This window comes from Emydura macquarii, unplaced genomic scaffold (assembly GCF_026122565.2).
Source record: "Emydura macquarii macquarii isolate MOO-44397 ecotype Brisbane River unplaced genomic scaffold, CSIRO-AGI_Emac_v2 contig_1027, whole genome shotgun sequence".
Lineage (NCBI taxonomy): Eukaryota > Metazoa > Chordata > Testudines > Chelidae > Emydura > Emydura macquarii.
The window spans coordinates 18727046-18746346 of NW_027131164.1; the positions used below are offsets into that span (position 1 = coordinate 18727046).

The 19301-nt window shown below is 38.3% G+C and overlaps 1 protein-coding gene across 1 annotated transcript in view; it reads right to left on the minus strand.

Moving 5' to 3' along the window:
• Window positions 1-19301, minus strand: part of TPO (thyroid peroxidase) — a 76341-nt gene that overhangs the window by 46350 nt on the left and 10690 nt on the right. Inside the window, exons 7-9 of the mRNA XM_067544885.1 lie at window positions 16546-16678; window positions 10119-10248; window positions 7272-7478 (exon numbers count right to left, since the gene is read on the minus strand). Coding sequence (XP_067400986.1) covers window positions 7272-7478; window positions 10119-10248; window positions 16546-16678 — 470 coding nt within the window. The remainder of the gene's footprint in view (window positions 1-7271; window positions 7479-10118; window positions 10249-16545; window positions 16679-19301) is intronic.

A 19301-nucleotide genomic window follows, 5' to 3' on the forward strand; every position in this document is an offset into this window, starting at 1 on the left:
CAACTGCAAACAAAGAGTAACTTTTAATGAAATGATGTCGGATTAGAGGGAGGTCTCAAGTGGGGTTCCATGGAGATCTGTTCTGGGTTCGGTGTTGTTTAACATCTTTGTTAATGTCCTGGATGTAGGTAAAGAGAGCATACTGATCAAATTTGCAGTCGACACAAAGCTAAGAGGGGTTGCCAACACTTTGACACAGAGAGCTAAATTCAGAGGGATCTTGATAAATTGGAAAAGTAGGCTATAGACAACAAAATGAATTTCAACAAAGACAAATTTAAGGTGCTACACTTAAGGAAGAAAAACCAAATTCAAAAATACTGAATGGGGGGAAATTGACTTGGCAGCATCACTGCTGAGAAGGATCTGGAAGTTGTGAATCACAGGCTCAACACAAATCAACAATATGATGCTGTTGCAAAAAAAGCAAATGCAATTTTGGGTTGCATTAACAGAGGCATAGCATGCAAGTCATAGGAGGTGACAGTACCATTGTACTCAGCACGGGTTAGGCCTCAGCTGGAATACTCTGTCCAGTTTTGGTTACCAGTGTATAGAAAGGATATAGAGAAACTAGAAAGGATCCAGAGGCAAGTGACAAAGATGATCAAAGGGATGGGTATGTTCCATCTGGAAAAGAGGAGATTAAGGGGGGTATTATACTGGTCTTCAGATACTTGAAAGGCTGCCATAAAAAAGATGGAAAAAAATTGTTCGCTCTTACCATAGAGGGCAAAACAAGTTCAAACTATAGCATATCAGATTTAAATTAAATCTCAGGAAAAACTTCCTAACTGTAAGAACAGTGGGACAATGGAACCAAAATGCCTTGTGGGGTTGTGGAAGTTTCTTCACTGGAGATTTTCAAAAGGCGGCTGGATAGCCATCTGTCTTGGATGTTTTAGACACAACAAAATCCTGCAGCTTTTTAGGGGGTTAGATTAGATGACCCTTGGGGTCCCTTCTAAACCTATAATTCTATGTGTACATTTGCTCACCTCTTGCTTCTAGTTATCAGGAAAGTGTTGGAAAAGTTTGACTATTATTGAAAGAAAAGTATGTTTGGCCTTTAACTTAGTAAACAGAGAGGACCGCAACAAAACAGACCAAGAGTCTCTGGAGTTCACAGTGAATATTCTTTGGTTAACTGAATCTGTAATTTTAATTCAGATCATTCTGTTCCCCAGTGGAGGAAAGAGCAATAATGAACATTAAGGGACTGTCAGAAATGCATAATGAAGTCCTTTTCTTTTTCATGGGTTAAGTAGTGTGCAGCCAGCTGCTGAATGTGCAAATGAGGTTTCCCTATGCTATTTTTCCAAAAGACATCAAACATGACCTGGAAAAATGATCCCTTTTTATTGAAATGAATATCAAAAATTTCACTTCTCTCTAAAATCAATGAAGAATATTCCTATCAATCCATTTCTTTGCTAAAATAACTTAGGAGATTAAAAAAACAAACAGACCCTTTCCTGGTTCAGTTGCACATAACTTAAAATAATATTACAAATGCAGAAAGGAACTTGCTAATGGTGAAATTCCTTTGAAGTGTAGCAGAATGAAAGTCACTAATTATTTCAATGCACTGTATTATCTAATTCCTAAAGTGAATTCCTGAAGGTTCTGTGGAAAATGACCACATGATAATAGGTTTTGTTGCAGATTTTTAAAGGGAATTGTATACATTTGCTATACTGATAGCAATGAAAATGTAAATCATCTGTTTCTGTACAGGATATTCTGAGAGGCAGGACAGTCTAGAGATCAGGAGACAGGCCTGAATTCTATTTCTGGCTCTGACACTAGCCTGATGGGTGACCTTGGGCAAGTCATCTCTCTGTGCCTCAGTTTCCTTTCTCACCTTCTGAGTCTTAGCTATTTAGATTGCAAGTTTTTCAGGACTGTCTCTTAGTATATGTCTGTACAGTGTCAAGCACAATAGGACTCTGATGTCACTCGGGGTCTCTAGAAACTACTGTAATACAATAAATAATGTATCAGGACAGGACTGTACACTGTGGAAGCCCTTCCAATGCTTCATTGTGCCTTAACTTTGACCTGAAGTAACCATTGCAAAGCTGAAAAAGCATCTCAGTCTTCCCATCCATTTAATTATGTGTCTATTTTAAAGCTAAGGCTGTTGTAAAGATACAAATTATGCTGGCGATTTTTCTCATTGATTGTTGAAAGGGCCCCATGCAGGAATCACTCGGGCTTTGTAGTGGTGACACTGAAAAGATTTCTTCTGCTTTGAAACACGCTACTGATTTGAAAGAGATTCCCTATATCTAATCAGGAGAGATTGATTTTAAAAAAATGAGACACAGGTAGCCCAGGTAGGACTCAGATGGGCTGGGATAGCTATGACAAAGAGACGGAGAACATTTTAGAAGACTAAGACTGCAACCTCTTTAATATGTACCTCTCTAAAACACATGGCTGAATAAATTTTAATTAGATAGCAACTATTCATGGGGCTGTTGGGCTCAGAAAAAATCCAAACGACTCTGGCACATCTCCAGTGAAAAAGATACAAATGAAAACCCCTGTTTTTTACAGCTAGGTTTCTCTATTTCATAAAGTCTCAGAGATAATACTGTGTATATCTTGTGCTTTTGGACAATATTTGCCACCTCTTCTTGTCCCAAAGAGTTACTGTGCTCTTTTAAAACAGTTGTAGTATCCAATCCCAGTGCTGGGTGAAGTGATCCCTTTAAATCATCCTGGAAGATGGGAACTAGCTCAACCACAAGTTATGGGTTTGATGCAGGGATCAAATTAAATTCTGTGGCCTCAGTTATTCAAGAGGTCATACTAGATGATTGTAATGGTTCTTTCTGGCCTTAAAATGTATGAATTCTTTACTTATATTACAAAATATGCCTTTTGAGGTATCATGTGAAAATGAATAACTTACTAATCATTAATATTCTTATGTGATATATGTACACAATGGGTATTGAGAGTTATGAATATATACTGGAATTATAACTTAAATGTGTTCAAACCAGATATGTAAGGGGGAGTTGTTAAACAGGTCTATCCTAAACAAAAGAATGTGTGTTTACCTCAGTTCACGTGTAGGCAGTAAACAGATCCATCGGGCTGATGGAGAATAGAGGCAACCATCACACTAGTATGTGGGAAAGAGGACAACATGACATCTGCACCCAGCAGCACAGAGAAGCTTGGTCAGAAGAATCCATTGCAAAGGTTTACTGGTCTATAAAGAGAGTTGGGGGCCGAACATCAAGTGATAAGCAAATGAATCAATTGATTGTATACAACATTTACTGTATTATAGAGTGAGGTCTTTTCTGAAAGCTAAAGACACGCTGGAGATTAATATCACTGTGAACTGTATGTATTAGCATTATGTAAGGATTATGGATACTCATTCATATTAGATTCTACAGTCTTCTCAGACAGGAGCGACTGTCACAGCTACCTACCTGTATCCTATGTCAATTAAGGATTTGGAATCAGAAACAATGGAAGCCACAATTACATAAAAAACATACAAGGGGTTGGGAAGCCCACAGAAAGGGAGGAACAACATCAGGTCATCCTGCCTTTTGAAACATATTCACTGAACTTTGTGTAGGCAAAGATCTTTCACCTAGAAAGACAAGGGAACCTTGTACTTTTGTGGAACGTCCTGACTGAGGGAAAGTCAGTCATGGCTGGGAAGAAGAATGACTGGTGAGAGAAACATCATGAACAAAGATCTTGCTAGATTAAGTTTTAGACTTTTAGAACTGAATTTAGTTTTGTTTTACTTTTTACTTTTTCTATCTTCCTATACTCAAACTCAATCCTATGTATATTTTGATACTAAATGTATTCAATTTTACCACAAACCTACTCACTGCTGTATTTAAAGAGAAGGTTATATTTACCCCCAATTAAGTTAATAAGCTGTGATGTGTTTTTGTGTCTTTAAAACAACAAATGAACCATGTTATTTCTCTGAACTGTCCAGGAGAGGGCTGGACATTGCAGAGCACACAGTTTGGGGAAAATTTGCAATTGGGAGTGTGTTGGGGGACATCCTGTCTGTGGTAACAAAGGCTGCTGGAAGCCAGAGTAGGGTTGTGTAGCTGTAGACACTTTGCTGGGATCAGAGCTGTTGAATCAGGGCTGTCCAGTACACACACACCGAGGGTGTCCCTGGATGCTGGTAGGCTGATTGTGAGCAGTGAAGTGTTGTGTGGCACCCAAGGTTACCCTCACTGGTCTGTGCTGCATCTCAGAATGTGATAGTTTGTTTCATGTGTATATACCTATGGAATGTGACAGAATGTGACATGGGGGCTTTTGGTTTTGATTTTATTTTGTTTTTTAAGAAGGGGGGGGGGGGGAATCTATTTTAGTTTTCAGAAGAAACTGATTCTTGAGGAAAATTATTTTTTGCTTCTAGTTTCAAAGTTAGAAAAATGCTTCATCTGGTCACAGTAAAGAACTGCTTTGTGTAATGTTTCCATTGCCTTGACAAAAGTGGATGTGACATACTTGGCACATAACTCAGAAGAAGTAGAAGTACATCCATCTTCATCTTCCCCTGCTTAAACTAGTATTAGATCTGAGAAATCTAATGAATAGGGATGTACTTCAAATTTCCTAATTATGTAGCTTATTAACTATGTGTCTTTTTGTTCTAATGAAATGTCAGGTACTGCCCTCAAAGTGTCTAAAACTTTGTAAGAAAGTAAAAGTCAGATTATAAACACTCATTCTGAACTCTGCACATAACATGGTCTATTAGAAAAATGAACCATCTTCATTTAATATTCTCAAAATGCAGAGTTTTCTAACTTCCCAGGAGAGATGTCATGGCATGTTTGATGTGTCTTGTCAGGTAAAAATATCAAGTAATGTTGAGAAGTATGATTAACAAGAAGAAACAGATTCAAGAGGATAAGGACACATCTCTTAGGAGCCTCTTACCTGAGAAATTAGAAAAGAAAACAGGTGGGAGAACTGAGGGAGACTCTGCTCAAGAAGATTGCTGTTCTACTGTATCTACATCATGCTAATGGAGAGGAACCTCCAGACAAGAAGCACATCACATTTGAGAGGTTGAACACGTCAATAGAATGAATAAAATATTCAAACTCTTTCCAGATATTGTGACAGTAAATGTCACTGTCGTTGGTTTGGATTCATCAAAGAAACAATGAAGAATAGAGGTGGGCAAACTTCAACAGATTTAAAGGTTCAGATGACATTATTTTACTCAAGAAAAGAATCCAAAAGTTAAGATATTAATCCAAAACTTATTTTCAACATCTGAAAGTGTCTGAAACTTCCTCCATAATCTCCCCAACAGAAGCCTCTGATTGTCTGCAATAACCACCATCGGACACTCTTCGTCCTTGTGACCACTTCCATACCCTGCTTATCTTTGATTCAGTTGTAGAGTTGTTCCTCCAATCTCAAATTGCAGGACATTCAGGAGCACAGCCACAATTTCCATTATGCTTTATAAGAAGCCGGTATGGAAGAGGCCATATTTTCTTTTTCTGCTCTACATCTCTATTACAGAGGCCTCAGGAAAAGGCATCTGAATTAGGTGCCAGCCTTTCCTCACATCAGGAACATTTTTGGATGGTTTCTGATGTCACTAAAATGAAACTTAATCTGAGCAATGTCTATGCAATCCAGAGTGCTACACATCATGAGAGATTTTCATTGAATGGCTGTCATGACACATTAGAGATGCTACTAGACCATTAGGCCTTTGGTATGTAAAAGATGGGGATTGTAGACTCGGGCGAGGGGGAAGCATAAAGAGTCCTATTGAAAGCTATGGGGATATGATCCAACAGGACCTGTTGGAGGACTGTGCAGGACACTGGAACATTAGAGATATTGTGGCCAGACATTATACCTTTTTATTTAGCAGGGAGGTAGTTCATTGTATGGGTTTTCTATGTGTTTTAGATCAACTACGCAAAAGAAAGATGACCCATCACTTAGTATATAGGGTTCAATCATTGAGTCAACTTCCATGACAGTCAGAAGTCTTTTCAGTAATTTTGAGGGGAAAGGGATCAGGTCCTATACAGTGAAAGGCGGCTATGGATCTTATCATCCATTGCCCTGCACCTTGTACACGTATTAATACTAGTATCAGATGAATGCAAAGTGAGCTACTATTCTGATTTGGTAGGAATTTACATCAACTGGGCAGTCACTTTGCAATAGCATAAAAATTGTTCAAGGTTCAGGGAAACATAATTAAGTCTTGTGTCTTGGGGGAATGCATAATTTAAAACTGGGAAGCTCTGAACTGGAGTGGAGCAGAGCCTTTGGTGTAGAATCAGTCACAGGATTGAAGTCTGGTTTAGGTGTTGAAAACGGAATTCTTTACTGAAGCTCTGGAGTGCTGGAGGGACAGAATATCTTTTTAAAAAGGAGTTCAGTGTCATTCATAATGTAGGGTGGGTAGTAGTGGGAACAACTTTGCAAGACAGCATGTAGAATTGTAAGGCTCCAAGACAGTACATCTGTGACTTTTAAGCTGTATTTTGAGTTTGCCACCTATAATCTGCATGAAAGAATGAGTTTACTAATAAATTAATCAGACATGATACAGAATCCCATATCTATGTCAGCTCATTTGTTTCCCTACCAGGAAATTACTAGCTCCTGAAGTCCAACTTTTCCCATCTTCTCAAAAGCAATGACCCAATGTATTAAGTTTCTGAAAAACTCTGAAGATCATTTTAGCCACGCAGTGAAAATATATCTTCTTTCAAAAGTTTGCATTAGCTAATGGAAATATCTTTTCCTTCACAAGGTAAAGTTACTGCAATTTAGCTGAGTGACAGTTTAAAAACAGAATTATTTATGACTATTTTCCTACTGTCCTCACTGGAATTCAAAACCTTGATGCATGAAAACAGTAACAATATTTTTTCCTTCCTGATAAGACAGTCATGCATGAAAACAGCAACAACATTTTTCCTTGCCTGATAAGTTCTCTGCAGTGTAAACCTCAGAGCTAAAAAACATTGTATTTATACTAAATATCTTTGATATTATGCTTTTTTCTACCTGTGTATATGTGGAGATGAATATAGGATCTACCTCTATAATTCTATTTATACATCTGCCTTTCTGTATCATTAATTAAATATGTTGGACTGCAAAAAATTCTATTTTTTCCCAGATGATCTGTCAAATCCCTTGGCTGCTCTGTCACAATCTACTTTATCTGTTTGCCAACTAGTGCTTTTCTTGAACAAATACATTTAAAATCATACCTTTATTGGAAAACATGGCTTTTGTTTTTCACATGTCAGCTGGCATTCTACTCCTCTTAGAAAGGCAGCGCTGCTTGTGCTCTGAGGCGTGAATGAAATGTCATGACTTATGTATTGTCCCCATACCATAATGATATCTGAATATAGGTTGTCTTCAGTAACAGCCTCATTGGATGCATGAATAATTTTTCTCGTCACTTCACGAACCTAGGGAAAAAAGAGCTAATTTACCTGGTACGCAAAATATTATTTACCTTTCACATACTGATAAAACACTAAAAAAAGCAGAGGAAGTAGTGATAAAAGCTATCACTTTTGCCAGGATATTTTATGCTGTGGAGTACTTCAAATGGCTTGTTTTAAAAAAAAGCATTCTGACAGGCTAGTATTTCTGTTCAGGAGCTGAGATGTCGGAATCACAAAGCAGGTTCAAAGATATTTCAGCTGTTTGTCTGTGTAGTTGCCAAATGAGTAGCACATCTCTGATCAGCTCCTTTTCTGAGTCTTTTGAATCTCACCTGTTTTCTTTTACAATATCTAAAAGTTTTCATTCTATTTGTTCTGTTTTCTAGTCTTTTAACACAGGTGCAGCATCAACAGGGCAGCCTCCAATTATTGCAGTTGCAGGGGCTTCACACTGCTCCAGGCCATATGAGCTATTCACCGAAATACAATACATTTTAGGTGCCAAAGAAAGGCCCAAAGGCTCCCCTCCATATCTGCAGGTGGAAGGAAGTCAGGACTCAGTGAATCTGGCTGTTGGGGATAGCCAGATCCTTATGCCCCAACATGCTCCTTATCTCAACTCTGCAGAAGCCTTTGTGTGAGATATACATGAGGGGATGCCTACCTGACGTGGTGTAGTTGCCTACTCACCCAACCAAAACCATCAGTGCACTTCAACAGAAGTTAATACTGACTGAGCCAACATTATCTTTCACAGGTTCCTTATCAGGGCTGTGAAAGATCCCCTCAAGGACTGCTGCCTGGAGAGTCATTCTGCTGAGAGAACTGCACAGAAATGGTAAGATGGGACACAATACACATAGACACATGCTTTGGCAAATGGTAGGGAGTCTCTGGACCAAAACCCCAATTGTTTTGCAGGATTGCAAATTGCTGGGAAATCCAATCCCACAAAACAGGAATGGGGGAAAACTCATTGAAAGTGCACAGTGGTGGCATTTCCAGTCTTCCACATAGGAATACCTTACTTACAGGAGCATAGGGACCATGATTTTTCACTACTGACAAAGGTTTTCATATTGCTGTAATTATGCATTGTAACTGACCACAGAGATGGCTTTGAGCTACACTGTCTTCTAATATTCTGTCTCATGTTAATTCTAATATTTATCCCTTACCTTGACTCTGCATATTCTGCTATTAAAGAGAAACTTATGATAGATAAAAGGTCACAAATTACTGAAATTTGCAACTGAGGGAAAAATCAGCATAGATAATTTTTTTTTTACATGGCATTCATTTCATTTTCATATATTCATATATTGTATGGTATAAGCAAAAGCATTGTTGTAGCTTAATATAAGGGGGAGGCAAGCTTGTTGATATATGTATGATCATATTCTATGCAACAGTACAAGCTTTGTTTTAATGTGTTTCACACCATTAGCACAAGACTTAATGAACCTGGAAAAATGTGCAATTGGTAACCTCCACCGTAAAATTTTTCATTCAAATGTCAGTTTTTCATCTATAAGCTCCACACTGTAATGCTTAAAGATATGATGTCATTTAATTTGTAAAAGAAGTTGAAAGTGACATTAACATTAAATTCTGTGTCTCCCATCATTAGTAAGTATGTGAAGATTAAAGTGACAAGCAGTACGAATACAACAAAAAACTGTGGTTCCTGAGTCAATGCTGAGTCAAATTGTCAATCTGACAATTTGAGATGGGTCTGAACCAAACACACTAGATCCAACCCTCTCCACTGAACATAGGGGAGTTTACATCTAGTTCTAGATATATTGTCATCTCTGCTGTGTTATAACAATTTGCTGGGCCAAAATACATCAAGTAATATTGGAGTGGCTCCTTCCATAAGTAGTTTGAATTACATAACAGATGAAATTATGATATGTTGGTGATATTTGTGCAATTGTGTTTTCTTAATGTGTAAAGAAATTGTACTGCTGCAGATAAATGAACAATATATTTATCTGAAGTACACTGCTTTCACATTTCTGTCGCCACCCAGAAGCTGCCCTATGTAACTACTCTGCATATAATGTTCTCCTTATGGTGAAGTACTGATTTCTTTTTCAAAGATTCCTAACACAGCTACAGGGTAAATGGCTCTCTGTTTACCTCAGCCACCAAGTTCATTAAAAAGATCACACAACTGTAAACGTACATGGAGTAGGATTTTCCATTGGCCATTTTATAGGCCTAACTCTCTCCATAGCTCTTGAGTATAGATTTTTATAAAGCAAGCACTGTATGAACAGCTGGTTTGCTAGAACCTCAGAGCAAATTTCAGTTGAAATGCAGTTATTGGAATATGTATTAAAGTTTTAACTGTCTAGGCTTTGCCTTCTTTCTTAAATGTCAAATTCATGCCTATAATTCAGTACTAATTAAATACCTAATAATAGCCCAAATCCTTACTCAGAGAAACTCCATGTCTCAGTAAGGATTGAGTGCAAAATGAGAACCTCAGTCGTTGGACCCCTGAATATATGCTTAAGTAAAACAGACCACTCCAAAACATAATGAATCATATTCGCCTGTAGTTTGATTTCACTGATTTAAAAGGGGTTGTTCAATCCCAGGAGTGCATGCAGCCCCATGCAAGTGTTTCAACTGATTACATGGTGTTCTAACCAACGGCAGTTGAAATCCATTTAAGAAGAAGCTGGGATTCCATCCTTTGGGCTGGCTGATTCCATCTTCGTAAGCTGGAGGGAGCCATCTAGCCAGAGCAGTGTTGGAGGCTCCCCATCTAGGATGTTCCCTGTGGAAATAAAAAACTAGAAAATGTTTTTTACAACAATTTTGATTTTAAAATATTCATCAGACATGGGTGAAGTTCCTGACACTGGGCTATTTATTAAAAAGATGTCTGAAAAGATACCAAGGAATACTTGAGCCAACTTGACCCAAAGGAAGGGTTAAGAAGTCTTTATTTGCTAAAGTAAACATTTTTAGGGCCTGAAATTATCTATCTAACTCATGCTACTACCCTTTTAAAATCTATGGGTGCTTTGCCCACATAAGGATTTCAAGACTGTATCCTCATTCCTTAGAAAAAATGGAAAATAAGCTTTAAGGCTCTTGCTGGCCTTTATCAAGTACTTTTGTTTAGCGCTAGGGTAGGGAAGAATGAGGCTGGAGGGAAGAGGAATGATCAGTGTGCTGGTGAGGAAGTAGGAAGGCAACACAATTTAAGGAGTAGAGATCATGACTGGGAGTGAAGAAACCTATGGTGGAACCCTGTCTCCAATGAAGTCAATGGCAAAACTGCATTTGAAGCCTGGTCAGACCCAGGTAATCCTCCTTCCATCATAAACATGTCCAATGCACCTATCACTTACCTCTAAAATACTTTACATTGGAGAAAGGATGTGATACTGGTTGACAGGGCCATATTTATAGGCAGGAGACTCAGACGACTGCCTGGTGTGCCAGGCTTGAGAGGCACTGAGCTCAAGGTACTGTTTTTGTTGTTAGTGACAAAAGGGAAAATTAAATGTTTGAAGTAAAATTTTCCAAGAATTCCATATGTGGATTCATTTTTCCTAATGTGTGGATAGCTTTGAGGATTTTGCTCACGCTGAAGGTCACAATCGCAAGTGGTGAGCGCAGCTTTTCGAAGCTCAGGCTCATTAAAATCTATCTTTGATCCACAATGGCCAACAAGAGACTAACATTGCTATTTTATTGCTTGAAAATGCACTGGCCAATCTTTGGATCTCTCTGACGCTGTGTTTCAGTTCTCTGAGGCAAAGATGAGAAAAGGGACATTTTGAACTAAATGACTAATCTATGACAGGGATAAATCATGCAGGCAAATCGTGCATCAAAGTCATGAAATGTGCTACAAATGCACTAAAAAAATAAGGTATTAAAAAGTTTAACAAATGGGGGGCGGGGCTCCGAAGATGCTCCTTGCATGGGGCACCATTTGGTCTAGGGCCAGCCCTGCTGGTTGGATCAATAAATTGGTAACTGAACTCAAAACAAGCAGGTCAAAAGTGCAGATAGGCCCAAACCAAATCCTCAGACGTTTTGGTGAAATCTGAATCTTAATTTTTTAAATGGTCCCTATTTTTACAACGAACCAAACTAAAACAACCTAATTTGAACTTCCTAAATCTGTGATGTTTACAATTCAGATTCACATTTTGCAACTTCAGCCCATTTTTTGATGCTGTAATGGCCAGTGTGAAATTAGTTTAGTGCTCTCAGTTCAGCTCATAAAACCACCAGCCCAACTGGCGTCCCTGGTAAACTCAGTAAAGAAACCAAAGACTAAATAGGTATTGAAATTGAACTTCCCTGTCAACTCAGAGGTGGTAATCTCAGGGCAGGGTTGAGGCACACTGCTGGGGCACTGGGAGAAAATTGGTGCAGTTCTGTGCCAAAAGGCAGTACACTTAAGTTAGTCTCTCGTATGCTTAATCTAGTACATTTCACAACTTGTTAAATACAAAACATTCAAAAACAGATATAAAATATTACAAGCATATTAGGTTTACTCTGATAGTATAAGGCTGAGCAACAAAGAACTAGGAATGTTCAGAGACAGAAAATGGAACTACAGGGTGTTACACATATATTTATATGTCAATGGAGACACTAAACGGGGAACAATTATTTTATTAATACTCCATTGATCTTCAGCATACCAAAATGGCTCAATTTGCAAAGCTATATGAGACAGTAATACACTTAATTAACCACAATAATTCACACTGGAAGGTTGAAATGTGCCTTAATAAAGCATTCAAATTAGTTACAGTTGATTTGACTTTATTGAAATGGCATAAAATCCTGCACATAGTGTAGTGCTATTCCACACAATTAAAAATAATGAAATGTTAATTTAACTGCTTAACCATTGATTTTATTCCTGATTGCTTTCATATTTTAGCAGCTCACTAGAATGTTACGGCAGTAAAATCCCTTTCTGACGTTTTATATTATTATGTAAAGGTGGGCTTAATGTCATCATTTTAAACAGTGTATCAGGTCTGTGTAGTTTAACAAATACATTTGACTCTATATTTGTAGACCCCTGTTCTGTTCTCTGCTTTTGCATGTTATACTTCTACTTATTTTTAATAGTATCTGCTGTTTCACAACTCAGCATTTTGAAAAATTCACTAAAAGGCAATTTGTGGTCAAATCGTAGAAAGGAAAAACTCTGTGAAAAAGATCCAGAGACAAATTCCGTTTATATCATTCACGCAAAACTCTCCCTGAAGTCAGTGGAATTCTGCATGAATTAAGTGAGCAGGATTTAGCCTCAGGCAGTTGAAATAGAGGGTTATTGTTCCACAGATCCCTATGATGTAATCAAATATGATTCCTTCCATGTCAAGTGGAGATTTTTCACTCACTCATACTGGCATTACACATTTTGGGCTCTAAGTTTCTTTTGTTGTGCCTTAGAAGGGACTTGAAGTTGTAAGATGCAGTTTATTACCTGGATTTATGTCTTTTGAATGTTTTTTTTAATGTGCCAGCCTTGTTTTAGAATCAAGATGTAGAAAGGGAATATTTGAATCAATGTGGTATGACTATAAAATAATTTACTGGATGATTCTACGTTTTATATGTTGGGACACAACTTGGGAGAATGCACAAAGAAATAGCTGCAAGCTTAGACCTTTGTTGTTACTCTTGAGTTTTGACATGAAAGGCACTTGAACAAATAGCTATAAAGATGCAAGAATTAGAATTATGTAATGAAATTCCTTTGTTGGTTAGAGAGAATAACCTAGCTGGACAATTCATTTCTGTAATAACTTGATTTTAGAGACGGGAAACAAATTATTTTATCAAATTTACCCATGATGCACTTGGAAATGCCAGTCCCTTTCACTCTCTATGCATCAGCTGCCAGTACAATTCCATAGCTGATATTTTTAAACATCTGAAATAGAAATTCTGAATTTCCTGTATGAATTACATTGAGTGAAAAGTTCAAAATCTACTCAAACAGATTATTGCAGAATAAAAATGTGACTGGGATATTCTCCCAGACCCCAGCACATAAAGAAGAGTTAAAGACAACTTTTCAGCTAGGAAAAAAGAAAAGCATAATGAAGTTTATGATTCGCAAAAAGAACCATTTTCTAAAAAGTTTATCTACATGATTCATCTAATTGAAAGTTGACTTTGGCTGGGGTTTACAACTCTCAGATACCTTTGATAATTCTAATCTCTGTTTTGAAAATAATTTCCTTGATATAACAACATCCCATAATGCAACACTCTCTGCTACCAACTAGTGCACAGCAGAACAATGGGAAAAGTGGAGGTGCTGGCCATCAACACTTGGGCAAAACCCTGTTCATATAAAAAGTGCAAAGGATCTTTGAGTATCCAATGAAAGCAAGGAATATGAGATCTCATTCAGTATGGTAAATTCCCAGGTACAGTATTCACTTATCTATCTTGGAAAAGGAAAGGGCTAAACATAATATGACATAATTTAAATTAATACCTCCATGGAGTCTAGGGGATTCAGAACAGAATCATATTCTCAGCTAGTGAAAATGATGTAGCTTCACTAAAATCAATGGAGCTAAACTGATTTATACCAGTTGAGGATCTGCCCCATGAAGCATAAAAAACTAAGTCATCCTTCCCTGTCCCTAAGATACTTGAAACTCATTAATCTTCAAAATCCTTTCTATTTTCCTAAACAATACAAAGTACTCAGATCAGTGCTACTTACCTGAGGGCTGAGATGAAGCTAAAGAATTGCTCAGGCATACCTTCCATCCCAACCCCCTCAATTAAAAAAGAAAACTGCAAATACTTTTGAACAGCAAAGCCAAGGATAGTAAATTTGTTAATATCCATCTAGGTAGGTAATGCTATGATCAGGAACGTATGAGAGATAGGATTAAATGTAGATTTGTTTGGAGACTGTTACATTATGCGTTTGCTTGAAGGATTTCACAATGAAGTTGTCTCAGTGCTGCTCAGCAAATTGTCCATAAACCAAGTTATTTGTCCCAAATAGGCATATATATTTCAGATAAATTAATCAAAAGTTCAGCTACAATCAAAGAAATGTCCTGATTGCTTTTTAAGTACATCTTAGCTAGATTCCTTTTGCAAGTAAACAGCTGTTCCAAACTGAAATTAGCTTTACATTTCATCCATGCAATATTGCTCTTACTTAGTGACCTAAGACTGAATTGCATTCGAATAATGGGTTACTGGACTGACATGGCTGACATAGATTCTGATATATCAACAACCTGAAAGTGGCAGCTCTAGAGGTAAGAAAAATTACAGATACCTGTATAAGGCTCACATTGGATTTTTCCCTACCCCCTTCATGTTTTGAGATCATTGACGCTGGTTTACACTTTAATTCAATGGGCTTGATCCTCAGTCGCATATATGAACATAGCTTGATGTATTTCAGTGAAGCCACCCTGACTTACACTGCACGAGGCTCAATGATTTTAAAGGTCTCCACTGCCTTGAATCTTCTGAAGTTGATTAGTTCCAAGTGACTGTGAAGCATTACTAGATAAGAATGGTAGCATTTTATACTCACTTTGTACATGTGCATCTGATTACACAAGGTTCAAGATAGAGGAGAATCAAGCTCACTGTGTCCAGACTAAATGAGTTATCAATTGCAACTATAATAATAACCACTATTTCAGTCTCACTATCTCACTATATCAGAATGTTAAACAATTCTAAAGGTGTCTAGTGGGAGGTGACACACATATTTGCTATTATGTTGTAGAAGCGTTTGAGGATGGTCTCTTGCACAACTCTCTTATCAGAGAACTTTCCACACAACTCTCTTTAAGATCATTTGCAATGTAGCAAAACTGACTGAATTCATAATAAAACCTGGGGTTTTTACCAAAGTTTTACCAAAGTTTGGCATGAACCCTGCCAAATCCCAGTGACAGCCAAGGAACCTCTCTCTACTGCCACCCCAGTTTTCATTGCAAATCCAAATCAGAGTGATTCTTCTGGAATAAAATTACCCTAGCTATTTAAAAGCTTAGGGCTGGCTAGCTTGAGTTAGCACTTTGGAAAACCTTTGTTCTTTTTATCATCCGAAGTAACAAGTCAAATGCAGTTAGGAAGCATGTCAAGACATGAGAGCAGTTCAGTGTTTGTGGAGACTAAGTTGGACCAGCAGCAACGTTAATACATTTATTTCTGAGCCACATGAACAGTGAAAGCTGCAAGTTAATCACAGCCATAATTGTTCTAATGGCATCATCAATAAAAAAGCAAGCTCTTGTTAATAAGCCCTTTAGGGAGGAAGGAGCTATAAATAAAACTTTGACAGGAAGAAAAATCAATTTTGAAGTCCCACTGTAGCAGACCCAGATATTAGCAAATGAGAATCCTGGGATTTTGTGTCTTGTTAAAAAGTTTACGCTCTTGAAATTCTCAGAAGCCTAGTCAATATATCATTTATGCTTTTGTCAAACTACTGAAAGATGATACAGTGCTATTTAACTGAAATCCAGTTCACCAAACGGCCTGGTTAACTGAACTTTGGTTATTCCCACAGACACGGTGAAGCTCTTGCCTCTGACCAGTCTAGGAAGCCAGGTATCATTCCCTTCACTGAACTCCAGACATAGGAACCCTTTTCAGCGTGGCTAAGCCATTCTGGGGCAGGCTGGTATCTCTATAATGTGCTTTAAGGCTCAAAGCACAGGTTATACAATGATGACCAGCCACCTCCCCCTCATCCAAAACTGTGTTCAACTGAATGTTTTAGATGTGTCCCAAAGCCTTCAGCAAACCAAGACTCTAATGCACAAGGATTTTAACGTCATGTTGTGGTTTGCATGTAAGAAATCTGTACTGCACCTTTGAATGTCTATCTGCTAGGGAACAGCTATGAGACAATTGAATAGTGGAGATGCTCTGTTTTCTTTCTTTTCTCATGGAGATATTGTACTGGTATTTCTTTGTTCATTATTTTCTTTAATCTAACATGAAATTAAGTAACATTTTGATTTTTTCTGTACCAAAAACATACCTAACAGGAAGAGAACTGTATCCTAAGAAAAAAAAAGTTACATACCTGTTATTACAGGCACCAGTGATGAGTCGGTATTTATTGGCTAGGCAATTATTTGGACATTTTGGTGGCAGCATGTAAGGCACGCATCCAGAAATATTGGCAATCATGTTGAGCAGATCAGCTGACAAAAGATCTGAAAAAACTAGCAAATCCGACGTGAACAGTTTATTCTATTTGCTATAGAATATTGTTATATGTGTTACAGTAGAATCCATTCCAAAAGTCAACAATTAATCAGCTGTTACTACATAGTTTCTGCTAATGTATTTGTTATTCACTTGTATTTACCAGGTAATTTATGCAAACAAGATCACTTTAGCTATTCATCTTCACTGTTACAGATACATCCCTTGTCATCTCAGACACATAGTATTAGATCTGCTCCCTAGTTGGATGAAAAAATTTACATGGTATTTATTAGGCACTAGATCTGGTCAAATTTATTAGAACTGATCAAATTATTAATTGAATTAATTAACAAAGGCTGTTGTTTCCAGGATCTGAAAAGCCACATAAAACTTACAACAATATCTAAATTGAATTGGGCATATGATAAACAAAAAGGAAAGAATCCAAAAAGCTGGTGAAAAACTGGGGCCAAAATAGTTGCAGGGTGAACTGACCTAAATACAGAAAGAAGCTGATATTGCACTTTAAGAGTCAAATGCTCTTCTTAAGAAGGCATGGAAAGCATTCATTAACAACTGCATTCCTTTATTTAAGTGTAACATCATTCCAACACAAAGCAACCACAGCCTGGTATTAGCTGCAGCCTGCAACTCTCTGATCCCAGAGCCCCACCCTCTGAGGTGTAGGATGACCTGTGGTCTCTGCAGCCACACCCACATTCTTATGTAACACGAGCCACTTCTCCACACTGATGGAGCTACAGGCTACACATGGAGCCTAGTGGCTCGCAATGCTCATTGTGATTTAAGCCCCTGCTGGAGCCAGCCTCAGGGTAAAGCAAGAAACTCCAGCCCTTATATGAATTTCAGATCCGCCAGAGACTGGCTGCTCTTCCGCAAGAGGTGGGGAAAGGGAAGGCAGCCAATCAGTGCTACCGCAGGAAGCAAGCAGACCTCTCCCCCTCTCCCCTCAGGAGCAAAAGAAGGGTTTTTTTTTGGGGGGGGGGGCGAGGGGGGAGGAAGGAAGCATCCAACACCCTGGGGAGGAGAGTGCAGAAAGAGTCCAACATCTCTTGGTGACTCTGATCCTGCCTCCCCCTTTCCCTTCTGGTTAACTTGTTCTCTGCTCTTCTTCTTCCCCACACACCAGTCCTAGGAACAGGGACAGGAGCAAAGAGGACCCTGCTGTAGCTGCCCATCCTCCAGGCCAGGGAAAGAGGGGTGAAAAACCCTGGGAAATGCAGGAGGAGCAATGGTGATGCTGGGGGGCAAGGGGCATAAATGTGGCTGGAGGGGCAGAATTGATGCAAGGGCTAGGAAAGTACATTATTAATTGATGGGCTGAAGAATGGACAGATGTCAGGGTGGGGGACACAGAATTAATGAATTAGAAGGTTGGGGGCTGGGAAGAAGCAGGGAGCTCAACACCAACAGTCATCATGTGGATAGGTGCTGTCCCAGAGTGCTGCCTCGTGACCTTGGATGGTCCCGCAGGCACCCTGACTCAATTTTTCATCTGAGTTACAAGAATAATACATCTACATCCAGAGTCTTTAAGAACGATATTCTGCCTCTCTCGGGGACACTTTATTCAGGTTTACCAGCCCTCCTTTTAGATTCACAATTTCACAGCCCTGCTTCTTGGGGCTGTGTGTTTCTTAGCCTTGGCCTCCCTGGCCTGTAAACTCTTCCTTCAAGTCTAGGGTCTTCACAGCCCTTCCTCTTGGGGCCTGTGTAAATATGTCTACACTGCAGCTGGGAGTGAGCCTCTCAGTCCAGGTAGACAGACTCAAGCTAGCAGGGCTCCAGCTAGCATGACCCAAATATGACCCTAATTCTTCAATATCTTGAAGATTAAAAAATGGTGCATACATAATACTGAGAAAGAAAATAGATATTATTACAATGTGATTGTTAATAGAGATGGCATTAAGCCACGATCTCTGGATATAGTCTGAATTTTGAACATCCCAAGTGCCAAAGGATTTGGTTTTGGCCCATCTGAAAATAATAATAATAATAATAATAATAACAATGTTGTATTATTTAGACAACTATCCAACTTTGAACTCTCCAGTGCATTACATAAAACACAGTAAAAATAGCAATAAGGATAATAGCATATAAAATGCATAAAATTGATGTACCATAAAGATGACTTTTGGACATGAAAAGGCATTTTAATAAAAGGAGAAAGTAAGAAGTCCTTCCATGTCTGGAGGAAATGTATTTCAGGAACCCAGTGTCGAAGAGGAAAAGATACAAACTGTACTCATGTGTGTCTGCAAACTGCAGGCTCCAGTAGGACCAAAGTTTCTGACCTAAGAAGCTCAACAAAACACCTAGGACATTCAGTATATTTGTAAGATGATTTCTAAACAGTACAAGTGCATGTCTATGATTGCATAGAATGCTAATTGCTAAATGTTGCTATTTATATCCTCAAGCAGCATAGCAGTATAATCAGAAGTAAAACACAATAGAATGCAACTCTTTTGTAAGATGCTTTTAAGAACTGAACAGCATGCACTATGACTCTAAGGTATGGGTATGAACAGTACTCCTGTCTGCAGTAGAATAAAATAAAAATGAAGTCAACACAGCTTCAATCTAGGAGATAACCCTCAA